The sequence below is a fragment of the Podarcis vaucheri genome (assembly GCF_965113315.1).
Source record: "Podarcis vaucheri genome assembly, chromosome: 10".
Lineage (NCBI taxonomy): Eukaryota > Metazoa > Chordata > Lepidosauria > Squamata > Lacertidae > Podarcis > Podarcis vaucheri.
The window spans coordinates 72,543,296-72,567,138 of NC_138748.1; the positions used below are offsets into that span (position 1 = coordinate 72,543,296).

The following is a 23,843-nucleotide window of genomic DNA, read 5'->3' on the forward strand; positions in this document are numbered from 1 at the left end:
TCTGTCTTTGTTTGAACACTCCTGGACAATTTACTGTCAACAGCAAACTTTGCTCATGCCTAACTCTAGATCATTTATGAACAGGTTGAAAAGCCACAGGTCCCAATACTGATCTATAGGGGACTCCACTTTCTGCTTCTCTCCATTCACAGGAGTGTTCGTTTATTAGTACATGTTCCTTCCTCCCCCCATCCTTCTGTGCTGCGGAGGGAAGCGTGCGGAAAAGTTCTGGGGTGAATTTCGCTTCCCTACACATCCAACACTGCTCAGCATTCAGGGAAATGGAAGAGGAATGCTGGCCACAATCCAAGAGGCTGAGGTCAGCAGAAAGCGAAGCAAAGCCTACTCAAAGGGAAGCCACTTCAGCTTCCAGCCTGTCAGCTCCCACAATGGCTAAAGAAGAATTGCCATTTGGGAATGGCGGAGCTGAATGGAAGCGGGCAAGGAAGCCCCACAATTGCTACTGCTGGAGGAATAGGGGCACTGACCCTATAATCAAAGGTGATGGCCACTTCTGGAATCCAGGAAGGAATTCTCCCCACACTGGTCACATGCAGCTGGGCTCACTTTCCAGAGCTACCTGCAGGGCCTGCCAACAATTCCCTTCATCCCTAGTCTTGCTAGCTTGGGATGGTGGGTTCTATAGTCCAAAAACAGCTGGAGACCCAAATTTGGGAAACCCTGTTCTCCCTGAAGTACAAAGGAGTATTCACCTGCATTAGAACGTCAGGTGAGCCCTGCAGGATCAGGCCCAAGGGGCCCCTGTCCTCGCAGGGGCCAAGCAGGGGCCTCTTCTGGGAAGCCCACCGGCAGCACTTGAGCACCAGAGAAGGACGGCTGCCTCTGATTGGGGAAGCACATTTCTTTTTGGGGCACATTTCTGGCAAAGTTTAGGGAAGAGCAGTGTACAGAGCAGTGTACAGAAACGCCGTTTACCTTCCCGCCGGACCAGTAGCTATTTATCTACTTGCACTTTGACGTGCTTTCAAACTGCTAGGTTGGCAGGAGCAGGGACCAAGCAACAGGAGCTCACCTCGTGGGGATTCGAACTGCGACCTTCGGATCAGCAAGTCCTAGGCTCTGTGGTTTGATACGGAACGGGGGGGCATGTCTTCTTCACTACAATATATTTGCTCAATTTCTCTAGGACTCCATCACCCCTCCCCTGTCCTCCATAATCTCTCAAGTAATTCTGTCAAAATCACTCTGCCAAACCTTTCCTCCGGGCAATGCCAGGTGACAGACTATGCAAACATGGGCCATTGTCTTCTCAGGATGTGCTTATCTGCGCATATCTCCAGCTCTCTGCATATTCCCCCTCCCTCCTCCATATGTTAATCTGTGTAACCCAACCTCTTAATGTATTCATGATGTAACTGGAATGTATTTTGCACTGTATTCTGGGATATGGAGGGAAATCTCAAAAGTTCATGTCACCCCTTTCTCACTGTTCAATCTCGCCTTGAACCTGTTGCGCAATAAACTTGGATCTTCTGCAGTTTGCTCCTGCGTCCGGCTGAGCTCATTTTCTTCCGCAGGGACCCACGGACTTAGTCCGATGAGCTGGGTGGCAGAGTAACTCCGCACCCAGATTTTTTCCGTAACAGTTGGCGCCCAACGTGGGGCTTGCGGTTCTCCCAAGCTGCTGACTGGGGGCCCCGAAATCTTCAGCCGGCTCCAGGCCATTTTGCCTGGGAAGATCCTTTTGGACCCCCAGCCATCTTCTGGGAGGTAATCGAAAGCCCTAGGAGTTCAGCCGGGGAGCAAAAGAGGGATCCAGCCGGCTTATTCATCGATCCCGGGATCATCATAGAAGACGCGTGAGTATAAGGAAAAAGGAAAATCCAGTGCACTGGTGGGAAGGGGGTGGAATCTCCTGGCAACTGAATTCTCTGCCCTCCTCTCTATCGCTCCTTCTTGCCTTTCTCTTGGTCCGGTTAGTGAGAGAGACCGTGGACCGCTGCTCAACCCGGAAGGGGGGCTCTGAGCTCTATCTCTTTTCCTTAAAATCTCCAGCCAGCCGCACCAATTGGGAGCCCGAAAGTAAGACGGAGAGACCCGACTTGAAAGATAGCTGACTCCCCGCAACGGGCATCCCAGTTGAAAGCAAGGGGTTGGAGCTCTTTTTCTGAACTTCCCGAGCGTCCTTTCTAGGGGGCAGGAAGTGGTCTGGCTTTACTATCACCAATCCCAGCCGCACCGGTCGGCGCCACGTAACACGTGTATCGTGCGTGAGCCCGCTTCCGAAAGCAAGGGGGGTTTTCTATTCGAATTCTATCCAGGGATTACCCGATCTGGCACCGCACGGCGCGGGCGTCCAGTAGGGCCCCTTTTCCTGAGATGTGACGATAGGTAGGAGGTTGCCAGGAGGGATAGCCCATGAGGAATTGGGCAGGACCGGCAGAGTGGAAAGAGACCCCAGGTTATAGGAAATAAGGAAATAAGGAAATAAGGAAATAAGGAAATAAGGAAATAAGGAAATAAGGAAATAAGGAAATAAGGAAATAAGGAAATAAGGAAATAGGAAAAGGGAACGCAAGGAACCGGATAGCTAGAGCTCTCTAAAACCCACTAAGGAAGTTGCCAGGCAACTAGAAGCCCCTTCTCTTCTTTACTATACGTCCCTGTACTAAGCATACCAAACCCCTAGACATACCAATCCTTACAGACCCCTTTCTTTCCCCCTTTTTCTGTCTAGACACGCGTGAATCATAAAGGGGTACCCAGTCAACCAAGCGTTGTGAGCCCTGCCAGTTTGATTAACTGGTGGTGTGTTTAAAGAGGCAAGGAGGCTCATAAAACCATGTGGGACCCAAAGGTAGTGGCCCAACTCCTTGTAATAACCAACTAAAGGATGAGAATATATATGTTTACATGTTGTCTGTTATGTGTGTTGTCTGTTAATACATATATGAGAATATGTATGTTTACATGTTGTCTGTTATGTGTGTTGTCTGTTCCTTCTGTCTCTGGCAGACTGCCTTTCTTAAGTGTGCATAGTTTAAACTGCAAGCTTGCTTCAAAATTTAAATCTAAGGAAACCATGCTGGACCTTAGCAGTCCTAAATAAGACAAAAAAATTGAGAATGAAGTGTGCAAATGTTTGTTATTTGAGAGGGGCTCCAAAAGAGAATTTTCCTCCCAAGTGGTAAAACCTAATGTTTCTGCTGCAAAAGCCTAGTTGAGCCAACTGCTCTCAAGCTAAAATGCAGTGTATGTATTTCATTAAGCATATGCCTATGAAAGTATGGTGTTCCTTCTAATAAAATTATGTGAGTCCAGTTTAACTTTGATTTGGTTATTGTGAGAGTTATTGTAAGGCTCCTGATACCAGTCTCTATAAGACGTCCTGGCCTCTTTTCTTAGAAAATGCCCCCCCCCTTGTTTCATTCTGTCTCTTTCAGGGTTTTTTCCCCCTTCTCCTTCTTATTCTGTGCCAGGTAAATTTACTCCCGAGTAAGCTTCCTTTAAAGGAAACTGCAAAGGGGGGGCATAGATTAGGCTTACTATTCCTCTGCAAGTTCAGGAAAAATTGTCACTTTTGTATTCCTTTAAATCAAATTTATGACTGTTCTAATTATTTGTGAGTGGTTATATCAATTGAATTAACTTTGCTTTATAAAAGATCCTCTCCCTATCTTAGGAAAACTGTTCAATTCAATCTTCCTTTAAAGATCTTTTCTATAGGAACTTGCATTTAGTCCCAGTTGTAAATCTGTACTTAAATGTGTATGTCTCTTTGGTAGTACAAATCTTGCTGCGAAATCTTCCTGTGAACCCTGTATTTTAGGGTTGGACTAGATGACCCCAGGTCCCTTTCAACTTTCCCAATTTGTAGCTGATGTGTTGAAATTCAGCCCAGATTTGCTCTTTGTTTTTTTAAAAGGTGTGAGGTGAAGCCGTGATGTTTGAAGCAGAACTGGTGATATCAGGCATTTAAGTGATTACAGTGTTTATTGTTTTGTCTATTATCTACAAAAATCGGACTTAAAAGTCTATTCAAAGTTTAAGCACATAAAAATTCATATAGTCAAGTAGAATGCGCCTTGACCAATCCTGTAAATAAAGGGCAGGAAAAATTGTCTGCAAATGGTAAGGCTGAAATGACTGAGAATGTTTTAAAAAAAATCCTATGAATTCAGACTCTCTGGCCAATTTTTTCCCATATATAAGGGCGCGGCATTGTTCCGCGAATGGCCAGAGGGATATTAGCCCTTTCCTGTACATAAAGGAAGCAGTCCCTTTTGCTTGGGCTGAAATTGCTAGTTTTGGTGAATACTTAAATTGCTGAGTTTCTCTTTTTTGTTTAAAATCAAACCCTATTTTCAAAATCTACTCCTTACCCTTCCCTTCCCTTACTCAAATGGTAATTTAGCCAAAGGATGCAACATTTTCAATAGTATAAAAGGTTTGCTGAGACATGAACTCTGCACATGCACAGAGGCTAGATTAGCTAAAGAAGAGAGAGAGAGGAACGGGGAACTGGAAGGGGGGAGAGGAGGTTTCTTTGAGAACTGCAGAGAGAAATTTACCCAAATGCAAAAACTTGGAACCATTGAGGGAAATCACCCTAAATGTGTCTTTGCCCCAGGGGCTACGTAAGACAAAAGGCTTAAAAAACAAAAAAACCAAAAAAAACTAGCCCATCAAAAGTCAAGAGCTTTCCAGGTTCCAAATCTTAACATGCCAAATTCTTTTCACAGGTAAATATCAAAGCATTCCCCCCCTCGATGGGAATTTTAGGAACAGCATTTCCTGACAGGCTTCTCACATGAAATAATTTCCCCTTTTAACAGGATATGTGAACCCCGATAACAAAGTGTTTGTCCCTTTTTCCTCCCACAGCAACTTTCTTTCTGTTCTGTGAAACAAGTCTGAATCCCTGACTTCCTTCTCTTTGTGGCTTTGACACTTTCTTAAGTTACAAATAATCTGTTTTCATTTATTTAATCAGCTTTTCCATGATGTCTATGAAATTAATCAAAGCACAATCAAACATTGTTTGTGGAATGGTATTTGTTTACCTTTTTGTCTGAGCATTTCTTATTAATCCTGTCATTTTGGCTAGTGCAAGGTACTTGCACAACTTTAAATTGCCATTCATATTTTATTGATATTAACTCATTTCCCAGTATTAACATTACAGCTGATGTCACATCAAGAAACACTTTTATTTTCATTTGGGATGTTAGAATGCCAAAACAGATTACTTCAGGTTACTTATTAATTGTGTGTCTTAGCATTTATTTATTTTTGGTTCCTCATAGCTCATTTTGTGTGTGTGTGTTTTACTTTGGGGACATGTTCATCACGTGTTGAAAGTCAGTTTCATGAAGTTCTTTTATCAGATAGCACATGTTGAATGCAGCGCCACCCGCGTCCCTTATTCATGTCTTCTTGTTGTTTAGGTGTTTAGTCGTATCCGACTCTTCGTGACCCCATGGACCAGAGCATGCCAGGCACTTCTGTCTTCCACTGCCTCCCGCAGTTTGGTCAAACTCATGCTGGTCTCTTCGAGAACACTGTCCAACCATCTCGTCCTCTGTCATCCCCTTCTCCTTGTGCCCTCCATCTTTCCCAACATCAGGGTCTTTTCCAGGGAGTCTTCTCTTCTCATGAGGTGGCCAAAGTCTTGGAGCCTCAGCTTCAGGATCTGTCCTTCCAGGGAGCACTCAGGGCTGATTTCCTTCAGAATGGAGAGGTTTGGTCTTCTTGCAGTCCATGGGACTCTCAAGAGTCTCCTCCAGCACCATAATTCAAATGCATCAATTCTTTGGCGATCAGCCTTCTTTGTAGTCCAGCTTTCACTTCCATACATCACTACTGGGAAAACCATAGCTTTTACTATATGGACCTTTGTTGGCAAGGTGATGTCTCTATTTTTTAAGATGCTGTCTAGAGAATAGGGAAGTTTCCCACTATGACCTTGCAGAGAAATATTTGAGGTTAATTGGGGAGGGACAAAATGGTTCCAGAAATTTTTCTGTTGGATTCAGACATGTGGTGTGTGTGTGTTCTTAGAACATTTATTTTGTATAAATTAGACCTTAAAATTCTTACAACAATTGCATATGGTTGCAAGAACTTATAACACCTCTCCCCATTTAACACAAAACATTTTTCAACAGGGTCATTGATACATCACAAATATGTCACAAAGTAGGAGTCTTTGGCATTTAGAAAAATGAGCCCGTCACCCTGCCCGTTGGTAACCCTATTTTCCCTGTTACGGTAAAATCTGGGTGCGTGAGTGCACAGCCACCCAGCTCGTCGGACAAAGTCCGCGGGTCCTTGTGGAGAATAAAGGAGCTCAGCCGGACACAGGAGCAAAATACGAAGATCCGAGTTTATTGCGCAACAGGTTCAAAAAGGCATTGAACCCCGAGAATGGGGCGACACAAGCTTTTAAAATTTCCCTCCATAACCCAGAATACAGTGCAGGAAACATCATGAATACATTATGGGAAGGTCATGTTTCGCAAATTACGTCATGAATATATTTCACACGCCATGAATAGATTAAGAAGGGGTGGGATTACATTCATTAACATTTCGGATGAGGGAGGGGGGATATGCAGAGCAAGAAATGTACATAGATACACATTTATTGAGTACCGGTGGTGGCAAGACAATGGGCAAGAAATATGCATCGTCTGCCACTTAGTATTGCCCGGAGGAAGGGTTTTGGGAAACCATCTGACAGGATTAAGAAGTTCCTGTGTACGTGACCTGTCGCTTCGGGGATTATGGAAGTAGGGGTAGCATCATGGAGTCCAAGGGGAGCTGAGTTGAATGACACCAAGAGCGAAGAAATCGGAGTTACGGTTGATTTTATATGAATTTTCGAAGATTTCAATGCTTTCTAGCCTATTTCATACTCAGATCAAAGTGGAAACGGGATGGATACATTTTAGCAGGAATGGATACATTGTAGCAGGAGTTTGACAGTTTTACGAGGTCTCTGGTTTCGGATCCATTGTTCTCGCAGTGGGGGGCCGTCAACAGCTTGTCAGGGGTGAAATGAGGCGTGCAGTAGCTCCCTGAGCTAGCTCTTGCAGGACAAATGCATGGCTGTGATTGGCTAAAGCGGGGCCATAGGAATCAGCGGAGAAACAGGAACACTCGGTCTACTCGTTCTAAGTATGGAGCGCAGATAGGCATAGGAAAGATAGGGGAATATTTGAGCTTATTTCGCTCGTGGAAAAGAGAGAGAGAGAGAGGTCTGGGAAAAGTGTGGTGCTTATGTAACGGTGAGGGGGCTGAGAGTGAGCGTATGGTGGGCACCCTCGAGGTCATCGCCTCGGACGCTCCAACGGAAAGGGGGGTCAGAAGGAGGTACCCCCTCCGGTCCGTATCATTCCCACACGTTTTAACTATCCTCTTCCCCAAAGAACCATAATGGTATTCGGACATCCCCCCAACTGCAAGGCTTTCCTGCGCTTCTCCTTTGAATGCATCAGGATTCAATCCGCCATCCCGAGGGATTTCTGTCTGGGACATGTGTTGCCCTTGATCGCCTCCTGTCTCCTAAGGGATGATGGAGTCAGGGGGAGCCCTGGAGACCCCAATTCCAGAGGAGTCATTAGGCGTATTGGAGAGTCGGAGGAAACAGTCCGATTCATGGTATCCGCTTCTTGCTACAATTGTATAGGCTGCTTCTCTGAGCCTCTTGGCTGTTGTGCATGGAAGGTGCCTGTGCAAATGGTCATTGTCCTGGCCTTAGTCCGAGGCTGTGGTGGGGACTTGGGGTTTTTGGGAGAGTCGTATAACTGTCCCCCCCTACTGGTCTGAAGAGCACCAATACCTAAAACACGGACGCACGGCTCGTGGCGTGGGGTGGGCGAGGGAAGGATTTCGCAATGTAAACATTGAGGGGGGAACCCCACTTAGTAATTAGTTTGCGGGATCAGCCCCTCCCCCGCTCTCCTGATCCACAGATGGAAGAGGGGAGGGGGAAAACCTTTCTCTCCCTCCCCCCAATTCCTCCCCTCCCGGCACATCCTTCCCTCACCCCGCCCCCACAATCCCAAATCCCCTCCCCAATATGTTGCTCCTCCTCCTCGCCATCCGACCTCGGTTCCGGAAATAGAACTCTGTTCCCAACCTGCTTGCTTCTCCCGGAAATGGAGCTTCTTCTCCGGATTGCTGCCCTGCGCCGTAGCTCTAGGGGCGCGCGCTTTCGGAAAGGGGAGGAGGGGCAGCAGGCGACACCGCCCCCCCCGGATGTTGCAGGAAAGGAAAGGAGAATCTGAAGCGAGGACAAAGAGGTAAAGGGGTCGCGGGGGGGGGAGAATAGAAAAGGACCCAGAGACCCCCGCAAGGTCCTGAAAGCGCCATTCGTGGGTCCCGTCGACATGGCCTAGATCCCTGGACCCGTGCTGCGCCTTGGCAGCGGCGGGCATGGGGCGCCCACCGAGGGGGTCCCAAGAGGGCTCCTTTGCCCCGTTTCCCCCACGCAGGGGTCCCTGGGTCCCTGTGGGATCTGCACGGAGAAAGGCGGGTCATGAAAGGGTTAACGGGCTCGAGGGACGCCTGGATAGAGACCCCCGTGTGGCTTCCTTCTTGCAAGCTGCATCCTCTTCACGCCCCCATAAACCCTTGCACTGCCCAGTCGCAGAGGTTCAAATCCGGAGAGGAAGAGAAGAGGGGAGAGGCCTTCTCAGAAGCGTCTCTTTGTTTCCGCAATCCCAGCCGGGAAGCAGCCAGAAACCTTTCCCTCTCTCTCAGGCTTCCATCTTTAATGTCTTTTCCACTGCCAGCTTCATTGAGGATGAGGACAATGTGCACCTGCCATCAGAAACAGGGGTTCAGAGTCCATGGAATGGCTCTCCGGATTGATCTAGAAGGTGCACCTCAAAAGCATTTCTGTTCCTCTTATTCTTTGTTGGCAGTGTCAGAATGACTGACAAGTTGAGATTCTTCCCAGTCAAAGGACCCATTTTCATGATAGACAGTGCCTTTGTCTGGAGGCTCTACATACAAGGTGTGCCTATACAGGCCAAAAACTGCCAGTATTAGCACAGGTGAGGTATGGGACCTCCCCTAATTTACACACTGTATGTGAATGAGAAGTAGTGGGTGGGATTACAGTTTAGGGCAGCCCTGTGATTTTCTCCACCCATGACATTTCGTGAACTGATATTGCAGTACGAAATCGAAAATAACTACAAAAGAATAACAATATAATAAGAATGATTGTAGTATTTCTACCTTGCCTAACTGGCTGGGTTTCACCAGCCACTCTGGGCAGCTTACAGTACATATAAAAGACAGTAAAACATCAGACACTAAAAACCTCCTGATACAGGGCTGCCTTCAGCTGTCACCTAAATGTCAGATAGTTGCCCATTTCCTTGCCCTCTGCCTGCTTCCCTGTAACTTCGCTTCTCACGGGGTGTGTGGGGGTGAACCAGCAGAAGACCCTCGAAGGAGGACCTCGGTGTACAGACTGAGCAATGGGAGTGGAGTCGCTCCTTCAGGTCTATAGAGAGTGATGCTGTAGGGTTTTAGGTCAGTGATCTTGCTCCTCCATAATGATTTCCACAGCAAGTCCGACATACAATAAGCAGAGTAGGAAAGAAAGCTTAGAGACAGCAAAAAATTCCTTCAGCAAATAAATTTGTGACTGAAGGCATAACAGGAATCTATGCCTGAAAAATGCAACCACAGCAATTTAAAGGTCAGCACCAACAATGTGAATTGTGCTCAGAAATGTACTGAAGGAGCGTCTCCACCCCCATCATTCTGCCCGGACGCTGAGGTCCAGCGCCGAAGGCCTTCTGGCGGTTCCCTCATTGCGAGAAGCAAAGCTACAGGGAACCAGGCAGAGGGCCTTTTCGGTAGTGGCGCCCGCCCTGTGGAACGCCCTTCCAGCAGATGTGAAAGCGATAAACAATTACCTGACATTCAGGAGACATCTCAAGGCAGCCCTGTTTAGGGAAGTTTTTAACGTGTGATATTTTATTGTATTTTTGGTTTTTATGGAAGCCGCCCAGAGTGGCTGGGGAGGCCCAGCCAGATGGGCGGGGTATAAATAATAAATTATTATTATTATTATTATTATTATTATTATGGGAGTCAGTGAAGATCCTTTCAGACTGGTGTTATGTTGTCTCAGCGGCTGCTCCCATTCTGTTCTCTAGCTGCCACATTCTGGATTAGTTGCAGTTTACGAGTCACCTTCAAAGATGGCCCCATGTATCGCATGGCAGTCATCCAAGCAGGAGATTACCAGAATATGCACCACACTGGCGAGACAGTCTCCAGGCATGGAGGGACTCAGCCAGCTGGCAGACAATTGCCCTGGACACAGAATTGACCTGCGACTCCATGGACAGCTGTGAGTCCAAAATAACCCTCAGGTTGTTCACCTGGTTCTTTTGGGGCACAGTTACCTCCATCAGGTCTAGGGCATCTCCCACACCTGCCTGCCCCCTTTCCCCCTGGGACAGTATTTCTGTCTTGTCAAGATTCAACCTCAATCTGTTAGCCACCATCCATCCTTCAACTGCCTCCAGACACTCATACAGTACCATAACTGGTTCCAATTTAAAAGAGAGGTAGAGCTTGGTATCATCCACATACTGGGGAACACCCAACCCAAACCCCCGGATGATCTCTCCCAGCGTCTTCATATAGATAATAAAAAGCATGGGGGAGAGGATGGAGCCCTCAGGAACCCCACAAGTGAGAGCCCAGAGGTCTGAACACTCATCCCCCAACACCACTTATTGGACATGGCCCAGGAGGAAGGAGGGGAACCACTGCACACGGTCAAATGTGCGCATACCATGGTCAAAGGTCTCCAAAGCCGCTGAGAGATCCAGCAGAATCAGGAAAGAGCTTTTTTCGCCTTGGTCTCTAGCCCATCGGAGATCATCAAGCAGTCCAACCAGGGCAGTTTCCGTCCCATGATGAGGCCTGAATCCGAATTGGAAGGATAATGGTGGCATAAGCTTCACTTCAGCCCTTCACTTTCCTCTGCAGCATGGGCGGAATCTGCCTTTTTGACTGTGGGATTCACTGTTGTTCTCCTCCTCTCCATCCACCAGGGTCTGCCTTCACCTGCAGCAGAATTCCCCAACCCACCAAGAATTTGAGACCCAGCAGATATCCTCACCTGGTTTAGCCAGCCCGTTGAAGCTGTTGCTTGGATCGCTGCCTCTGTTGCATGCTGACAGCTTCTGGAAGCCACAGGTGAGAGCTGAGTGCAGGGTGGGGACCAATGGTGGAAAAATTACCCCACAAGGTGGACTACATGTCGCCTACCAAAGGTACTACCGCTCCCCTAACACCCCAAGCCATCCTATAATTATGATATTTAAGACAGATCAGGAATAAATTTATTTTTCAAGAAACAACATAACTTCAGGCTGTTAATGAATCAATACTACATATTCAAGGATGAAGTTTCCATTAAGTACAGTTATCTATTTGCCTTTCGTATTCAGATTTGTAAGTGTCATTTTAGGATAGTCCTGATTCAGGAGACAGGAAAAGATCAGGCTGCACCTCATTATTATAAGGAGCAATGGGGGTGGGTTTCTCCGTCTGGGATTCCCATGCGTCAGCTGCTTTCCGTCTGCTTCTCCTTCTCTTTCCATGCAATGCAAGGCATCTAGATGGAGGTCCATCTCCAAGAACAGGAGCTTCCCTGAGCACCCATTCAGCTGACCCGAAGCACCAAGACTTGTCACTAGTTCTCTGACTAACCCAGACCACAGTCCCTGGAAAAGGCATGGACCTAGGTCTCACATAATAGTCCATATGGACCTCCTGAGGCCAATGGGACTGTGCAGGTGATTCATTAAGAGACAGAGGTGGATGGACGATTATGTTGCAGAGGATGGGAAATGTCCAAAGGAACGATGGACCAGAGAAAGAGAGGGCCTTTTCATGGAAAGAGAGCAGCTGCCTTTCCTGGTGAGGAAACAATTGGTTTGAAAAGTCTGCATTCCAATATCATGCTGCTTTATCCTGCTGCTGATTGAGGATTATGAAAGGTTGCTGATGCATTACTATCATTTGATGACATTGCATTTTCATTTACTAAAAATTTGGAAGAAGGGTAGGATGCGGGGAAATGTAGGATATGTTGAAATATGAGGTGGTGCTAATGGCATCTGATGTGCTCTCTTTTCCTTTGTTCTCTTCCTTGAAACCCAAACAGGATTTCCTTTCCTCCCACTCTGAAGAAGGTGAAGGAGAAGACAGTCACAACTTCAGGGGATCGGGCACCTTCAGTTTAATTAGGAAGAGAAAATAAAATGTGTCAAATGTGGAATATGCTTCACTGAATGAGCATACATAGCTCACATCAACGACCTGCAACAGGAAAAACCATTTAAATGTATGGAGTGCGGAAAGAGCTTCAGTTTCAATGGAAGCCTTAGAACACATCAACGGACTCACACGGGTGAAAAACCTTTTAAATGCATGGAGTGTGGAAAGAGCTTTAGGGTAAATGGAAAACTTAGAATACATCAACGGACTCACACAGGAGAGAAACCATATAAATGTATGGAGTGCGGAAAGAGCTTCAGTCAGAGTGGAATCCTTAAACTGCACAAACGGACTCACACGGGTGAAAAACCTTTTAAATGCATAGAGTGTGGAAAGAGCTTCAGTCAGAGTGGACACTTCAATATTCATCTACAAACTCACACAGGGGAGAAACCATGTAAGTGTATGGAGTGTGGAAAGAGCTTCAGTAAGAATGGAGACCTTAGAATACATCAACGGACCCACACAGGGGAGAAACCATATAAATGTATGGAGTGCGGAAAGAGCTTCAGTCAGAGTGGACACTTCAATATTCATCTTCAAACTCACACAGGGGAGAAACCATATAAATGTATGGAGTGCGGAAAGAGCTTCAGTCAGAATGGAGACCTTAGATGTCATCAATGGACTCACACAGGGGAGAAACCATATAAATGTATGGAGTGCGGAAAGAGCTTTATTAAAAATGGAAGGCTTAAAACACATCAACGGACTCACACAGGGGGAAAACCATATAAATGTATGCAGTGCGGAAAGAGCTTTACTGATAATGGAAGGCTTAGAGCACATCAATGGACTCACACAGCGGAAAAACCATTTAAATGTATGGAGTGCGGAAAGAGCTTCAGTAAGAATGGCGTCCTTAGAAGACATCAACGGACTCACACGGGTGAAAAACCTTTTAAATGCATAGAGTGCGGAAAGAGCTTCAGTCATAATGGAAACCTTAAATTACACCAGCGGACTCATACAGGTGAAAAACCATATGAATGCATGGAGTGTGGAAAGAGCTTTAATTCCAATTCATCCCTTAGAAAACATCAACGGACTCACACAGGGGAGAAACGATATAAATGTATGGAGTGCGAAAAGAGCTTCAGTCAGAGTGGATACCTTAAATTACACCAGCGGATTCATACAGGTGAAAAACCATATGAATGCATGGAGTGTGGAAAGAGCTTTAATTTCAATTCATCCCTTAGAACACATCAACGGACTCACACAGGGGAGAAACCATTTAAATGTATGGAGTGCGGAAAGAGCTTCAGTCAGAGTGGACTCCTCAGCATTCATCTACGGACTCACACAGGTGAGAAACCATTTAAATGTATGGAGTGCGGTAAGAGCTTTCATCATAATGGAAGCTTTATAAATCATCAACGGACTCACACAGCGGAGAAACCATTTGAATGCCTGGAGTGTGGAAAGATCTTCAGTCAGAGTGGACACCTCAATATACATCAACAGACTCACACAGGGGAGAAACCATATAAATGTATGGAGTGTGGAAAGAGCTTCAGTAAGAATGGAAACCTTAAATTACACCAGCGGACTCATACAGGTGAAAAACCATATGAATGCCTGGAGTGTGGGAAGAGCTTCAGTCAAAGTGGAAATTTTAGAAAACATCAACGGACTCACACAGGGGAGAAACGATATAAATGTATGGAGTGCGGAAAGAGCTTTCGTCAGAATGGAAGCCTTAAATTACACCAGCGGACTCATACAGGTGAAAAACCATATGAATGCATGGAGTGTGGAAAGAGATTTAATTTCAACGCATCCCTTAGAACACATCAACGGACTCACACAGGGGAGAAACCATTTAAATGTATGGAGTGCGGAAAGAGCTTCAGTCAGAGTGGACACCTCAGTATTCATCTACAGACTCACACAGGGGAGAAACCATTTAAATGTATGGAGTGTGGAAAGAGCTTTCTTCATAATGGAAGCCTTAGAAGACATCAACGGACTCACACACGGGAGCAACCATTTGAATGCCTGGAGTGTGGGAAGAGCTTCAGTCAAAGTGGAAATCTTAGAAAACATCAGCAGACACACATGGGAGAAACCATTTAAATCTATGGCGTGCGGAAGGAGCTTCAGTCAGAGTGGAACCCTTTAATTTACGCCAACAAACACACCCAAGAGACAAACCATACAAATTTCAGGAAAGGAAATAAAGGTTCATTCCTAGGGGAGGTCCTACATTTTCCTGCTTGGCAGGGGGTTGGACTCGATGACCCTTGTGGTCTATTCCAGCACTGTGAGTCTATGATTCTATGATCAACAGATTCATGGACAGGAAGAACTTTAAGAGTTGAAACCCGACAAACCATCAACAAACTCAAAGCGGAGAAGCAGTTTAAATGGAAGGATTACAGAAAGTGCTTTAGTTATAATGGAGTGTTTAAGAAACATCAAGGGAGTCTCAGATGGGAGAACCCATTTAGATGTATGGAGTGCGGGACATGTTCCTCTCAGAGTCCCCTCTTCTTCACAGCAATGAACTCAGAGGAGATCCGGCTTCCGGCTTCAGGGCCCAGCTGAGTGTTGCCATTATCTCGAACTGGGTAACTCCTGTCTAATCTGCTCTGTGTCTGTGTCTCTCCCTGCTTCTGAGACCACTGGAAACGAGGGGGGCCGTTTCTCCCCCTCCATCTCTTCTTCTGAGGAAAGCTGATCTCCTTGAGAATGGATTCCCCAATATTCGGCATCAGACCATTCCCTGACAAAACACATTGCCCTGTGTCGTTCCAGCCTCTTGACTCCCTTGCTCCCTTCTGCTGGTACGTGTACCTGTGTGCTGTATTTCTTTAAATGAAGGTAATGTCTCACAATAGTGAGAATAATTTTAGATATAAAGTACCTTTTGACAGGGATGCGGGTGGCGCTGTGGGTTAAACCATAGGCCCGTGGTTTGAATCCCCGTGACAGGGTGATCTCCGATTACTCGGTCCTTGCTCCTGCTAACCTAGCAGTTCGAAAGCATGTCAAAGTGCAAGTAGATAAATAGGTACCACTCAGGTGGGAAGGTAAACGGTGTTTCCGTGTGCTGTTCTGGTTCGCCAGAAGGGGCTTAGTCATGCTGGCCACATGACCCAGAAGCTGTACGCCGGCTCCCTCGGCCAGCAAAGCGAGATGAGCGCCGCAACCCCAGAGTTGGTCACAACTGGACCTAATGGTCAGGGGTCCCTTTACCTTTACCTTACCTTTTGATAGAGAAGGGGAGAGGGTGAATATGGATTGCTGGTGGTGGGTGAGGATTAGGGCTGGGCGATATATTGATATCTTATCCAATGCTGGTTTCTAGACCATATCCCGATAACCTTTGAAAAACAATTGATATGCCAATACACTGCGAATGACAGTGTGTATTTTGGGATGTGCCTGGAAGCAGCCGGCAGAAAGCTTTGCTTCGTGAAGTCCCTGCAGATGCTACGCTGCTGACTTCTCTCCCAGACGGCAGGAATCGAAACACACACATCCATTGCCCTGTGTCCTTCCAGCCTCTTTCCTCCCTTGCTCCCTTCTGCCAGACTGTGTGCCTGAGTCAGATATCCTGTGTGCTGTATTTTTTTACTGCTGAAACTGAATTTGCTCTCAGGTGCTAAGTTTTGTGCCTCTCTGGGGACCCAGTGAGAACTGTATGCTTTGAAAGCTCATTGAACTATTACTGAATAAGTCCTGCTGCCTCTATGTGTGTTTTTGTCCTCAGCGTGGGAATTGCTCTGCTTGTGGCCCCTACCCTGCTGATACTTGGCTCGTGCCCTGGAGTTGCTCTACTCAAGCATGCAAGACGGGTGCATCTGTGTGTGACTGGTTTTTGCACCAAACTCTTTCACCCCCACCACCGCATGATCTCCAAACACTGCTTCTTCACCACAACTTCATCCCTGCCCCCTGCACATTCTGAAGAAAACTTAAAATACTGTAATTTATTGGGAGATAGTCCCCCAAGCCTTATTGCAAGAGGGAGAATGAGGAGCTGCAGGTACCCAACAGAACATTAAAAATACAGAGATTGAGGTCAACAGACAGCGAAGCAAAGTCTACTCCAAGGGAAGCCCTTCAGCTTCCAGCCTGTCCCCTCCCACAAGGGCTGAAGGAGACTTGCCATTTGGGGATGGCAGAGCTGAATGGAAGCGGGCAAGGAAGCCCCACTATCACTCCTGCCAGAGGAATAGGGTCACTCACCCCTATACTCAAAGCTGATTGACAGGAAGGAACTCCTCCCCACCCTTGTCGCATGCAGCTGGGCTCACTTGCCAGAGCCACCTCGAAAGCCTGACTAGAATTCCCATTGATGTACTGTCTATGGAAAAGGAGGCGGATTCTCTGTTATGTTTCTGTGATTGTTATTAAGAAAATGTATACATTATAGTCCCAAAAGTGTAAAGCCTTGCCTCTAACGTGGTCATGTTGATACCACAAACGTACTTTGTAGTGCTTTGAATGTGCTACTGAAACTGACTTTGTAAAACTTTGTACAAAATACATGGAACAAAGTGTAACTGTTGCTGTCATGACAGACCCAGTATAGACAACTCCACACTGCCGTCTACTGGGTCTACGGTATATAAAAAAACACCCATTCATGACTAAGACACTTTTATTGAATAAACCATTCTTCAAACAAAGTAACAGCCATTCACAAATAAAGACTGACTTCTCCCAGTAAGAGTTCCAATCTGACACAAAGATGGGAGCATCTTGTGGGAATGTTCAGGGTGGCAGGAGAGGATATATTGTTTGTTAATATCCTTCCAAACTTGCGGCAGCAATTTCCTTTATGAAGCAGAGTGCATTCCCCTTTTTACATGCACAGCAGATAACTGGTTGCAGGCTCGTGTGAGCTTCTCACTATTATACAATTCAATCTGTCTCAGAGTGACTTGTACTGCTTCTGATGGATCACATTCCACACATCTTAGCACAACAGTGGGAACTGTGAACGCCCATACATGCACTGCTTGTTGCTTCCAATGCTGTTTCCTCTGTCCATTCCTGCAGCATCACAAAAGGGACAGCCATTAATAGAATGGGTGCAGCCCAGACCCCAGCACCAGGTACTTTGCAAACACATGAATAATGTCACTATCACCATCCACTTCACCAACGATCCTCACCTGTAACCTCACCCTGCGGCACCTCTTTCCTGACGTCCTCCATGACAGATCTACAAAGGCGGGAAACGGTGGGGTGGACAACCTTTTTTGAAATTTATAAAAGTATGGTCTTTCTTTTGTTCAGAGTTCCCACCTTCCTCCTGCGTGAGTGGCTTCAGACCCTGCTGCAGAAGGTCTATTAATAAAAGATCAGGGGGGATGTGGGTGGCGCTGTGGTCTCAACCACAGAGCCTCATGGTCTTGCTGATCGGAAGGTTGGCAGTTTGAATTCCCACAACGGGGTGAGCTCCCCACAACGGGGTGAGCACACCAGTGCAAGTAGATAAATAGGTGGCGGGAAGGTAAACAGTGTTTCTGTGCGCTCTGGTTTCTGTCATGCACCAGAAGCGGTTTAGTCCTGCAGGCCACATGACCAGGAAGCTGTCTGTGGACAAACGCCAGTTCCCTCAGCCTGAAAGCGAGATGAGAACTGCAACCCCATAGTCATCTTTGACTGGAGTTAACCGTCCTGGGGTCCTTTACCTTTCTTACCTTAATAAAAGGTCAGGCATAGCAGCCGCTTTGAGCCAGCATTACCTTGGTTGGTCTCTGTTTGTTTCTCTGACTGTTGGGAGACTGACTGTTTCCTAGACAGGCTCCTTGTGCATCCCGTAAGGAGAAGGAGCTATTTTACGATCTTTTCCACCATCATCCCTGACCACTGGTCTTGCTAGCTAGGGGTGATGGCAGCTGTAGTCTGAAAACAGCTGGAGACCCAAATTTGGGAAACCCTGTTCACCTTGAAGGAGAAAGGAGGGCTCACCTGCATCTGGAGGAATGCCAGGTAAGCCCTGCAGGATCAGGCCCAAGGGGCCCCTGTGCAAGGGCCACAGCTTCCCCACAAGTGAAGAAGCTGTAGGAAAGCAGGAGAGGCAGGAGGAGAGGGTGGGGGAGGAATAACTGAGAAGGAGCTTCTGGAGCCTGGGCAGCCCCCTCCCCGCCTGCTCCCGGAAGGTTTCCCGAGCCCCCCCTTTTCATTTCAAGGATTGGGGGACCTCAGCATCCCGGGTTGCTTTGCTCCAGTGGGGGGAGGGGGAGCTATTTTGTTTGCTGAGGGCAGGAGTCACAATCCTGTCACATTGCGGGTGTCAGGCTTTTAGGGGTGAGGCTCAGGTGGGAAAGAGTTGAGAAGGAAAAAATCCTGGGGTGCGGATTTACTCCGCTGCCCAGCTCGTCAAGGTGCCACTCCCTGGGGGTCCCTCTGGTCAGCAAAAGAAGGAGTCTCCAGCCAAGTTAAAGAAGCAAAGGGCGGTCAGTTGACCTGATCTTTATTTGTTGCAACAAGGTTCAAACACACCAAGAGTAGGAACCCCGAGAAGATGGTTGCATGGATTTTTAAGACCTCTCCCCATTTCCCACAATACAGTTTTCCACAGCATCTTTGATGCATCACAGATTTGTCACAAAGTAGGAGTCTTTGGCATTCAGAAACATGGACCAATCACCCACCCCTGTCAACAGCCCCAGTTTCCCACACCTTTTCCCCAAAGTACCAGAATAATCCATAATCCGATGGATTTCTGCCTGGGGCATGAGCTGCCCTGGATCGCCTCCTGCCTCCTAAGGGATTATGGAGTCAGGGTGAGCCCTGGATCCCCGAATTCCAGAGGAGTCATTAGTCGTGGGAACCAAGGAAATCGGTCAAACCGTTGAATTGGGGCGATTACCGGTATTTGACGTTTCTACAGTTTTCTATATTGGATACTCGGAGGACACAGTACGATTCATGGTATCCGCTTCTTGCTACAATTGTATCGGCTGCTTTTCTGAGCCTCTTTGCTGTTGTGCATGGAAGGTGCCTGTGTCCACGGTCATTGTCCCGGCCTTAGTCAGAGCCTGTGGTGGGGACTTGGGGTTTTGGGGGAGTCGTATAACAGTCCCCCCCCATCCTGGTCTGAAGAGCACCAATACCTAAAGCACGGACGCACGGCTCAAGGCGTGGGGTGGGCGAGGGAAGGATTTTGCAATGTAAACATTGTGGGGTGGGGGACCCCAATTTGGAATTGGATTGCCAGGATCAGCCCCTCCCCCGCTCTCCTGATCTACAGGAGGAAAACGGGAAGGGAATAACCTTCCTCCCCGCCCCCTTTCAATTTCTTCCCTCCCCTCCCGGCACATCCTCCTCTCACCCCGCCCCAACAACCCCAAATCCCCTCCCCGATATGTTGCTCCTCCTCCTCGCCATCCGACCTCTGTTCCGGGAATGGGGGGGGATGAGCCCTCCTCCCAAACTGCCTGCTTCTCCCGGAAGTGGCTCTTCTGCGCCGGATTGCTGCTTTGCGCCGTAGCTCAAGGGGGGCGCGCTTTCGGAAAGGGGAGGAGGGTCGGCAGGGGAGGATACCCCCCCCGTGGATGTTGCAGGGAAGGAAAGGAGAATCTGGAGCGAGGAGAAAGAGGTAAAGGGGTCGCGGGGGGGAGGGAGAAAAGGACCCAGAGACCCCCGCCAGCTTCCGAAAGCATATTTCGTGGGCCCCTTAGGCGCCTTGGCAGCGGCGGACATGGGACCCCCACCCAGGGGGTCCCCACGATGGCCTCATTGCCCCGTTTCCCCCGCACAGGCATCCCTGGGGCCCTGTGGGATCTGCACGGAGAAAGGCGGGCCATGAATGGGTTAACGGGCGCGATGGACACCTGGATAGAGACCCCCGTGTGGCACGTGTTGGGCGGGGGGTGTCCTCTGGATGGAGAGATGGGGCGCGCAGGGCGAGGGGTGGGCCCCGCCAAGGCGGCCTCTTGGTGCAGGGGAGACTCAGGGAAAGAGGGAGGGGTCGAGGAAGTCGGGGGGAGCATCCCTGGGGCGGGGAAGGGCAGCATTGGCGCGGGGGGGGGGAGAGAGAGATACAGGAAGACCAGTACGTGAGGAGACGTCTTCATCGTGGCGCCCGCGGGGAATCTCTGAAGGGGCCTCCTTTGCTTCTCCATCCGGCCCAGGAATCGGCCACCCCTTCAAAGCGACTTGAGAGGGATCCCTGGAAAGTGGGGGGGGGGGTCCTGTCCCCCCCTTCCCTTCCTTCCTGCAATCTCCATCCTCTGCCCGCCCCCATCAGCTCAGACGCAGCGATTCTGCCCAGTCCAACAATTGGTCCCCTGGAGAGGAGAGGAAATTCCAAGAGGAAGAGGGGAGGGGGGGCCTTCTCAGAAGCGGCTCTTTGTTTCTGCAATCCCACCCAGGAAGCAGCCAGAAACCTTTCCCTCTCTCTCAGGCTTCCATCTTTAATGTCTTTTCATTGAGGATGAGGATAATGTACACCTGTCATCAGAAACAGGGGTGCAGAGTCCATGGAATGGCTCTCACAACTGATATAGAAGCTGCACCTCAAAAGCATTTCTGTCCCTGTTATTCTTTGTAGGCAGTGTCAAAGTGACTGACAAGCTGAGATTCTTCCCAGTCAAAGGCCCCATTTTCATGGTAGACAGTGCTTGTGGCTGGAGGCTCTACATATAAGGTGTGCCTATACAGGCCAAAGACTGCCAGTATTAGCACCGGTGAGGTGTGTGACCTCCCCTAATTTACAGACTGTATGTGAATGAGAGTTTGTGGGTGGGATTACCGTTTATGGCATCCCTGTGATTTTCTCCACCCATAACACTTCATGAACTGATATTGCAGTACGAATTCCAAAATATCTACAAAAAAATCACAGTATAATAAGAATGATTGTAGGATTTCTACCCTGCTATCTGGCTGGGTTTCCCCAGCCACTCTGGGCAAATTACAGTACATATAAAAGACAGTAAAACATCAGACATTAAAAACATCCTGATACAGGGCTGCCTTCAGCTGTCTTCTAAATGTCAGATAGTTGCCCATTTCCTTGCCCTCTGCCTGCTTCCCTGTAACTTCGCTTCTCAATGGGGGTGGGGGGGGTGAACCAGCAGAAGACCCTCGAAGGAGGACCTCAGTGTGCAGAATGAGCGATGGGGGTGGAGACGCTCCTTCAGGTCTACAGAGAGTGAGGCTGTAGGGCTTTAGGTCAATGATCTTGCTCCTCCATAATGATTTCCAGAGCAAGTCCGACATATAATTAGCAGAGTAGGAAAAAAAGCTCAGAGACAGCAAAAAATTCCTTCAGCAAATAAATTTGTGACAGAAGGCATAACAGGAATCTATGCCTGAAAAATGCAACCACAGCAATTTAAAGGTCAGCACCAACAATGTGAATTGTTCTCAGAAATGTACAGTGGTGCCTCGCAAAACGAAATTAATCCGTTCCGCGAGTCTCTTCGTCTTGCGGTTTTTTCGTCTTGCGAAGCACGGCTATTAGCGGCTATTAACGGCTTAGCGGCTATTAACGGCTTAGCGGCTTTAAGAAAAAGGAAACAAACTCGCAAGAACTCGCAAGACGTTTCGTCTTGCGAAGCAAACCCATAGGGAAATTCGTCTTGTGTAACGACTCGAAAAACGCAAAACCCTTTCGTCTAGTGAGTTTTTCGTCTTGCGAGGCATTCGTCTTGCGGGGCACCACTGTACTGGGAGTCAGTGAAGATCCTTTCAGACTGGTGTTATGTTGTCTCAATGGCTGCTCCCATCCTGTTGTCTAGCTGCCACATTCTGGATTAGTTGCAGTTTACGAGCCACCTTCACAGATGGCCCCATGTATCACATGGCAGTCGTCCAAGCGGGAGATCACCAGAGCATGCACCACTCTGGGGAGACAGTCTCCAGGCATGTAGGGTCTCAACCAGCATACCAGATGGAGCTGGCAGACAACTGCCCTGGACACAAAATTGACCTGCGCCTCCATGGACAGCTGTGAGTCCAAAATGACCCCCAGGTTGTGCACCTGGTCCTTTTGGGGCACAGTTACCTACATCAGGTCTAGGGTGTCTTCCACATCTGTCTGCCCCCTGTCCCCCTGGTACAGTATTTCTGTCTTGTCAAGATTCATCCTCAATCTGTTAGCCGCCATCCATCCTCCAACTGCCTCCAGACACTCATAGAATCATAGAATCATAGAGTTGGAAGAGACCACAAGGGCCATCAAGTCCAACCCCCTGCCAAGCAGGAAACACCATCAGAGCACTCCTGACATATGGTTGTCAAGCCTCTGCTTAAAGACCTCCAAAGTAGGAGACTCCACCACACTCCTTGGCAGCAAATTCCACTGTCGAACAGCTCTTACTGTCAGGAAGTTCTTCCTAATGTTTAGGTGGAATATTCTTTCTTGTAGTTTGGATCCATTGCTCCATGTCCGCTTCTCCAGAGCAGCAGAAAACAACCTTTCTCCCTCCTCTATGTGACATCCTTTTATATATTTGAACATGGCTATCATATCACCCCTTAACCTCCTCTTCTCCAGGCTAAACATGCCCAGCTCCCTTAGCCGTTCCTCATAAGGCATCGTTTCCAGGCCTTTGACCATTTTGGTTGCCCTCCTCTGGACACGTTCCAGTTTGTCAGTGTCCTTCTTGAATTGTGGTGCCCAGAACTGGACACAGTACTCCAGGTGTGGTCTGACCAGAGCAGAATACAGTGGCACTATTACTTCCCTTGATCTAGATGCTATACTCCTATTGATGCAGCCCAGAATTGCATTGGCTTTTTTAGCTGCCGCGTCACACTGTTGGCTCATGTCAAGTTTGTGGTCAACCAAGACTCCTAGATCCTTTTCACATGTACTACTCTCAAGCCAGGTGTCACCCATCTTGTATTTGTGCCTCTCATTTTTTTTTGCCCAAGTGCAATACTTTACATTTCTCCCTGTTAAAATTCATCTTGTTTGTTTTTGCCCAGTTCTCTAATCTGTCAAGGTCGTTTTGAAGTGTGATCCTGTCCTCTGGGGTGTTAGCCACCCCTCCCAGTTTGGACCTTCACACAGGACCTTCACTGGTTCCAATTTAAAAGAGAGGAAGAGCTGGGTATCATCCACATACTGGGGAACATGCAGCCCAAACCCGCTGATGATCTCTCCCCGTGACTTCGTATAGACATTAAAAAGCATGGGGGAGAGGAAGGAGCCCTGAGGCACCCCACAAGTGAGAGCCCAGGGGTCTGAACACTCATCCCCCAACACCACTTTCTGGACATGGCCCAGGAGGAAGGAGGGGAACAACTGCACAGTTGTGCCCTCAGCTCCCCTAGAGGGTCCAGAAGGATACCATGGTCAAAGGTCTCTAAAGCTGCTGAGAGATCCAGCAGAACCAGGAAAGAGCTTTCCCCTTGGTCTCTAGCACATCAGAGATCATCAAGCAGCGCAACCAGGGTAGTTTCTGTCGTATGATGAGACCTGAATCACAATTGGAAGGATAATGGTGGCAGAAGCTTTCCTGGTCCGGCACCTCCAAAAGCTCCAGGCCCAAGACTTTCATTAGTTTTCAAGGGGCCATCGGAGTTGCTGGAAGGAGGTGTGCAGGACACCATCCAACCGTCTTAGAGAGTCCATTCTGGATTTG

The 23,843-nt window shown here is 47.9% G+C and overlaps 2 protein-coding genes across 6 annotated transcripts in view; both read left to right on the forward strand.

Annotated features, from left to right (window-relative positions):
* Window positions 1–23,843, forward strand: part of LOC309541264 (uncharacterized protein) — a 76,498-nt gene that overhangs the window by 47,635 nt on the left and 5,020 nt on the right. The window contains exon 1 of one of the 5 annotated variants that reach the window (XM_082238914.1): window positions 8,159–8,267. The exons of 3 other annotated variants lie outside the window; for them this stretch is intronic. The gene's annotated coding sequence lies outside the window, so the exon portion shown is untranslated. Of the gene's footprint in view, window positions 1–8,158; window positions 8,268–19,641; window positions 19,847–23,843 lie in introns of those variants that run through there. One more of the 5 variants, XM_082238913.1, reaches the window with a different exon arrangement.
* LOC309541269 (uncharacterized protein) lies at window positions 12,307–16,922 on the forward strand. Its single transcript, XM_082238924.1, has one exon. It carries the CDS (start codon window positions 12,352–12,354, stop codon window positions 14,359–14,361), a length of 2,010 nt encoding a protein of 669 aa, XP_082095050.1. The 5' UTR covers window positions 12,307–12,351; the 3' UTR covers window positions 14,362–16,922.

Bases quoted from the DNA above. Each gene is read 5' to 3' on its own strand.
- LOC309541269 (XM_082238924.1), top strand. From the start codon at position 12,352: ATGGAGTGCGGAAAGAGCTTCAGTTTCAATGGAAGCCTTAGAACACAT.